General features: G+C 41.8%; 1 protein-coding gene across 3 annotated transcripts in view; it reads right to left on the bottom strand.

Annotated features, from left to right (window-relative positions):
* Positions 1-6,045, bottom strand: part of pign (phosphatidylinositol glycan anchor biosynthesis, class N) — a 111,794-nt gene that overhangs the window by 27,334 nt on the left and 78,415 nt on the right. For all 3 annotated transcript variants that reach the window (XM_043719611.1, XM_043719612.1, XM_043719613.1), the window contains 2 exons: positions 3,109-3,211; positions 1,037-1,126 (listed from right to left, as the gene is read on the bottom strand). In XM_043719611.1, the coding sequence (XP_043575546.1) occupies positions 1,037-1,126; positions 3,109-3,211 (193 nt within the window). The remainder of the gene's footprint in view (positions 1-1,036; positions 1,127-3,108; positions 3,212-6,045) is intronic.

Genomic DNA, 6,045 nt, shown 5'->3' with positions numbered 1-6,045 from the left:
CTTTCCTATTGGAAAGATGTTGTGAAACTTGAAAGGGTTCAGAAAAGATTTACAAGGATGTTGCCAGGGTTGGAGAATCTGAGCTACAGGGAGAGGCTGAACAGGCTGGGGCTGTTTTCCCTGGAGCATCGGAGGCTGACGGGTGACCTTATAGAGGTTTACAAAATTGAGGGGCATGGATAGGGTAAATAGGCAAAGTCTTTTCTCTGGGGTCGAGGAGTCCAGAACTAGAGGGCATAGATTTAGGGTGAGAGGGGAAAGAGATAAAAGAGACCTTAGGGGCAACATTTTCACACAGAGGGTGGTACGTGTATGGAATGAGCTGCCAGAGGAAGTGGTGGAGGCAGGTACAATTGCAGCATTTGAGAGGCATTTGAATGGGTACATGAATAGGAAGGGTTTGGAGGGATATTGGACGGGTGCTGGCAGGTGGGACTAGATTGGGCTGGGATATCTGGTCGGCATGGACATGTTGGACCGAAGGGTCTGTTTCCAGGTTGTACATCTCTATGACTCTATGACGTGATAACAGAGCAATTGGAAAGATGATTGGAATTGGGCAAAGCATACATGGGTTTATGAAATGCAAATTATGTTTAATAAATTTACTGGAATTTTTTGATGATGTAACTAGTAGAATAGATAAGGAAGAATCAGGGATATAAAATATTTAGATTTTCAGAAGGCTTTTGATAAGTTCCCTTGCAAGATTAGTGGGCAAAGCTAAAGTATATATACCTCTTCCAATAGAATTTGAGCTGCACTTGAAACAAGAATCTGGCAGTTCTGCCCTAAATTCAAGCCCCAGTGACAATTCAAGCCCCAGCTACAGCCTTTGGAATGTTGGTTGCTTAATATTTTATAATGAGATTGGATTATCGACATTTGTTTCCAAGTTTATAAATTTAATTGGTCAATCTCAGACGTTCAGCTTCTTGGTTTCAGAATTGTTCTTAATCTCAGAATCTAGAAACTAACCAGATACAAATACCTTAAAATATACTCACAAACCAAAAAATGAAATGCAGAAGGATACAAAGAAGTAAGATCGTCTTATGTCATCTAGCTCAAGGTGTCGAATTGGTGTTTCATCAGCTCTTTGGGCAAAATCTATCAGGGATAACTCCTGAAATGGAAGGAAACCACAGTCATAGGAGGAATTAGCATGAATGGAACTGTGCATAAACATTTTACCAGGAGATACCGTACATTATAAATATCAGAAAAATGCAACAAAAACAGAAATTGCTGGAAAAGCTCAATACATGTGGGGGCATCTGTAAACAGAAATCAGAGTTAACATTTCGGGTCCTTCCTCATGAATGCTCTGTGCACGCCTCATTCCTTGGAACTTTGGCATAATTCTTGATGAGTGGAGCAGACCACAATGTATGAAGTGCAGACGGGTCAAGGCCTTGTACAGTTTTTAGAGTGTCGTATTACATTTGATTGGTATGGTACAGAAGCATATTTTTGTTTTCTTTCTGTCATAGTGACTTCAGTGTTTGAGCTAGTCTGGTGTCACGCTCAAACAACAGACCCACACAGGAAGGGATGGGAGTGCAAAGTAGAGACAGTGACAGGATGTACCATCTGACATGTTGTCAAGGTCTGAAAAAGCAATTTTGGGCTTCATCCCCAATTTCATATCCAAAACAACACAACACATCAAATCATGGTGACAGGTTCTGTCATTTAACTACACAATCTTTTGGAATGAATTAGACAAGTGAATTTGCTGCGAAGATTCTTCAAAAATTAACAGATACAGATGAGTGATGACTCGTTGTTCAATAATGTCATATCATTAAGTTGAATACATACACATTTGCAGTACTTTTAGTAACTCTTCTCTGTCCTTTGGCAGTGAATGAGCAGAGATCAACACTGCATTTTGCTTGCCAAAAATGATCTCATAAATACTGGTTTGTTTTACTTTAGAATTGATTTCATATTTAATTTTGAAATTATTTTAGATTCTGTGCCCTATTCTTTTTCTCTGACGGGGTAGATTTTATCAATTGTTGCTCTGGCAAAGAGTTCACTTGACAGAACTGTGATCAGGAATTCAATTGCAGAGGATACCATGAATGAATTTTAATTAGTTGAAAAATCATGCAGTGAGCCCTCATCTCTCATTTTGAATTCACAACATAGACTTGCATGGCAGTGAGCTTTGTGCAAGGAACACAAATTTGTTAAATCTATTAATAGATATCATTTCCATGCTTCTGATTGTTAAAGCCCTGGGAATATACAAATGGTCTGTTGCTTGAACTGGTTGAAAGTTGTGTCCTTGAATGGAAAGTATACTTTACTCATGACCCTTTCCTCGATAGTCTTCATTTTTTAAACTTTTTTGTCAGACAACAGCAAGCATGTTTTCATTGCTCTCACGCCTCTAGTTCTTATCATCCCAAGCCCTTCTCCTGGGATTATGACTCTTCTGAAGAACTGCCAATACTATTAAAAGTCTGTTCGAAGTTGTACAAGAGTAACTCCCCACATTGTTTCCTCAGCTTCCCTGCAGAGAGAGCATCTGGCCTTCGTTCAGTTCCTCCCCATGGGAGAGCAGCAAAGGTCAGGAAATCAGTTCAGTGACAGACTTGAAAATGCATCACATCTCCTCACATATGCCTCATAATTTCTGGTCAGGCTGCAGACTGACTTAGAAAGTGAGAATGAGACAACACAGGGAGGTCCTATCATGTATCCTGCTGTCCCACTGAGTACTGTCAGATCTGGCACTGATGGTTCTGCAACTGTTGGAGCTCCACTTGTGATGGCTGATTCTCAGTGGGGCTAAGGAAGCATTTAGGAGTGCACTGCTAAGCCAACGTGCTCACTGAACACAAAAAACATTGGCTATCACAGTTAGATCAACAGCTGGAAATGTTCATGTTGTGATAACAATATTGTCACAAGATTGTTTAGTGCTAAATACCCATAATGCTGATTTGTATTTTTGGAACAACACAAATAACTTATTTCACTCCATGGATTTGTTTAGATAATACAATTCTGCTTTTTCAAGGACAAACATGCAATGTGACATTGATCACAATGTTGAGTAAACTACCAATTTCAAAACAATAGGTTTTTTGTTACCTTTTGGGCAGGAGATGTACTGTGAATCTGGATTGTCTCTTGCTCCAGATTAATCCAAATAAACAACAAGCAGGCCAGTACTAGAGGAAATAAAGCTTCATATCTGAATAAAACACCAAGTTGTTAAAGGCTGAACCATTAAAAGTAATTTTTCAATATTCCACAATATCACACGGTGAAATCTGGGCCAGGTTATTATTTATTCATCTGCAATAAATAAAATAATGCTAATTGTTTCAACATCACTTGGCAAGATGCATCTAATATCAAACATGTATGAAAGTGAGTGAACAGCTCTGCAGAACGCTTTGATCAAGGAAGCGTTGCATTTTAGTTTAGTTACATGTGTATATATGTCACTGGAAATCAGTTTCACAGGCACAGAAACCCGTAACTACAAGAAACCCGTTAGGACTGATGTTCCTCACTGTTAAGCTGAGACAAGTCAAGATGCCAACCCTACAGGAAGGATTGGCCTGAAATTTCCAGGATTTAAAAATTAAATTCTGAGACTCTGCTAGGTGCTTTTTTTTTAAACTAAAGAACATTTTCTTTAATCAGATAGTCAATTATTAGAGAAGGTATACGGCTGTGGTGTGGAAGCACAGGGTAGGGGGGGTGGGAGTGCTGCTGTTCGATTCGGTGGCACACATGGATTCAGAACGTCATGGGAGGAAACCTCCAGAGATGTATTTGGAAACCTAGAATTAGCATGAATCTAAAGTGTCTTGTGCCTGATCTAACCTGCACCATTCTGCCTAGGGTTTCTGGACATGAGTTAGTTTAATAAATCCAACACATCTGCAGCTCAGGATTAAAGCCTCTGCCTTGAAATAGTTGAGGAGCCAAAAAAGCTGCAGATGCTGGAATCCAAGGCAGACGAGCAAGAAGCTGGAAGAACACAGCAAGCCAGGCAGCATCAGGAGGTGGAGAAATCAACGTTTCCTGAAGAAGAGTTATACCCAAAACGTTGGCTTCTCCACGTCCTGATGCTGCCTGGCTTGCTGTGTTCTTCCAACCTCCTACCTGAAATGGGGGAAGGACAGCTAATCACTGCTGTTTTGCATTCATTCTTTCAAAAGACACTAGGAGGTACTTAGGCAGCGTAAAAGGCACAGAGACCCTACATCACAGATTATGCTTCTATTGGCATTCATGCCTGTGAGTTGGACACAAGAAGTATGGCAGTGTATCTTCACAGTTCATGCTCTCCCAGTGCATGTATCTGATCACATCTTTCACTTCAATATATTTGTGTAGGCTTATCTTGAAGAAATCTAAACCGCTGGTTCGGTAACATCACAGTAAGCCATATCCTACTGTTTCAGCAGGAAAATGAAGTGAATGAGAAGTTATTTAAAGATCATGCAGGAAGCATATGGAGCTGACAGTCTGGGATTTTCACGAAGTCAGGAGCCTCCATAGAGAAATGAAGATGACAGTTAGGATCCTCTTCTGGAATTCCCAGCTGATTCTGGAAGTCCCAATCCCATTCCTGTGGTTTTCAACTTTCGGCAGTGCCTTTAAATGCTGTGGGCTAGTACCCGCGTCCTGTACTCACGACCGAACTGGTTCCATTCCAGAGATAGATTACTCTGCTCCTCTGCAACTTCTGTCAATTTGGATCAGATCAGAGATGGCAGAACTTTTATTTCTCAAAAGGTTCCCTTGCCCCAAAATGTTTGAAGATGTTTTTCCTCATGTCCACATGCCAAGCCTGGAATTTCCTTGACTCCTGCTACCCATCTCAAGAATGAAGAATCAGAAGATATGTCTGGTGACCAGGATTGGATGCTGACATGGTTGTATTGATGGGGCAGTGCCCAGAGTGCCAACAAGAACAAACATTATTGCCAGTAGCTTCCCCACATTGATGGAATGGCTGGGTAAACCCTGGACTTGGTGACACGTCGACTGTGCCACTCTTTTCATGAACCCTATGTTTTTAGTCATTGTGGATGCCCATTCAAAGTGGTTGGACATGCCTAGAGTTCATTCTCAAATACGGGGATGATGAATGAAAAGCTGAGAGGATCTTTTGCAATACATAAATGCCCGTAGGTGTTGGTGACAGACAATGGCTCATCATTTAGCAGCTGGGAATTTGACTATTTCCTAAAGTCGAATGGTTGTTGGCATGTAAGGACAACTCTACACCATCCATTGTCCAATGATCTGGCAGACAGAACAGTCCAAAATTTAAAGGCAGGCTTAAAGAAACAGCCCACAGCTTCACTCAATATCAAACTTTCCCAGCTCCTGTTCGATTATAGTACCACCCCTCATGCAACTACAGGGATAGCTCCAGTAGACTTGCTAATTGGAGAAGATTCCAGACCAGGTTAAACCTGATCTTCCAGGAACTGAGCATTGGGGAGGGGGGGGGGCGGTGTCGACACAGCATCAGGAATGCCAATGCCAGACACAAGACTCCTCTAACTGAGACAGTTTACTTCAGGAGACAAAGTTTGGTCTCAAGACCATGGCAATGGCCCTGCATGGCTAACATGCATGTTCAATGCGAGGTCAGGTCCTGTGATGTACACAGTTCAGGTTGGAGGCGCAGTCTTGAACATGCACGTGGACCACATGAAAGCTGCAACGTTGCAAACGAGGCAGAAGCAAATATACCTGACTCCTCAGAACATCCAACAAGACTGTCAGAACCTGTGAGTTCACCCTCTCCAAAGACACCCCTGAAGACAAGATGGACAAGGCCTCAAAGCCATTACCACCTTAAGATGAATTTTAGCTGTGACGCAAGAGGTGGGCTATGGTCCAGTACACACCACCAGTATCCAACACAGAGTCAGAAGAACCAGACTTGGTGTGAAAATGCCACAGGAGAAGTCGCAGGAAAAAGAACAGACCCATGTCCTAGGATGTAGAGAGGGAGGGATATAATGATTAGAACAAGGTCAGCTGGGTAGACATCAA

This window comes from Chiloscyllium plagiosum, chromosome 29 (genome assembly GCF_004010195.1).
Source record: "Chiloscyllium plagiosum isolate BGI_BamShark_2017 chromosome 29, ASM401019v2, whole genome shotgun sequence".
Taxonomy (NCBI): domain Eukaryota; kingdom Metazoa; phylum Chordata; class Chondrichthyes; order Orectolobiformes; family Hemiscylliidae; genus Chiloscyllium; species Chiloscyllium plagiosum.
Note: the sequence above shows the minus strand (reverse complement) of the source record. Positions and strands in the feature narration are given on the sequence as shown.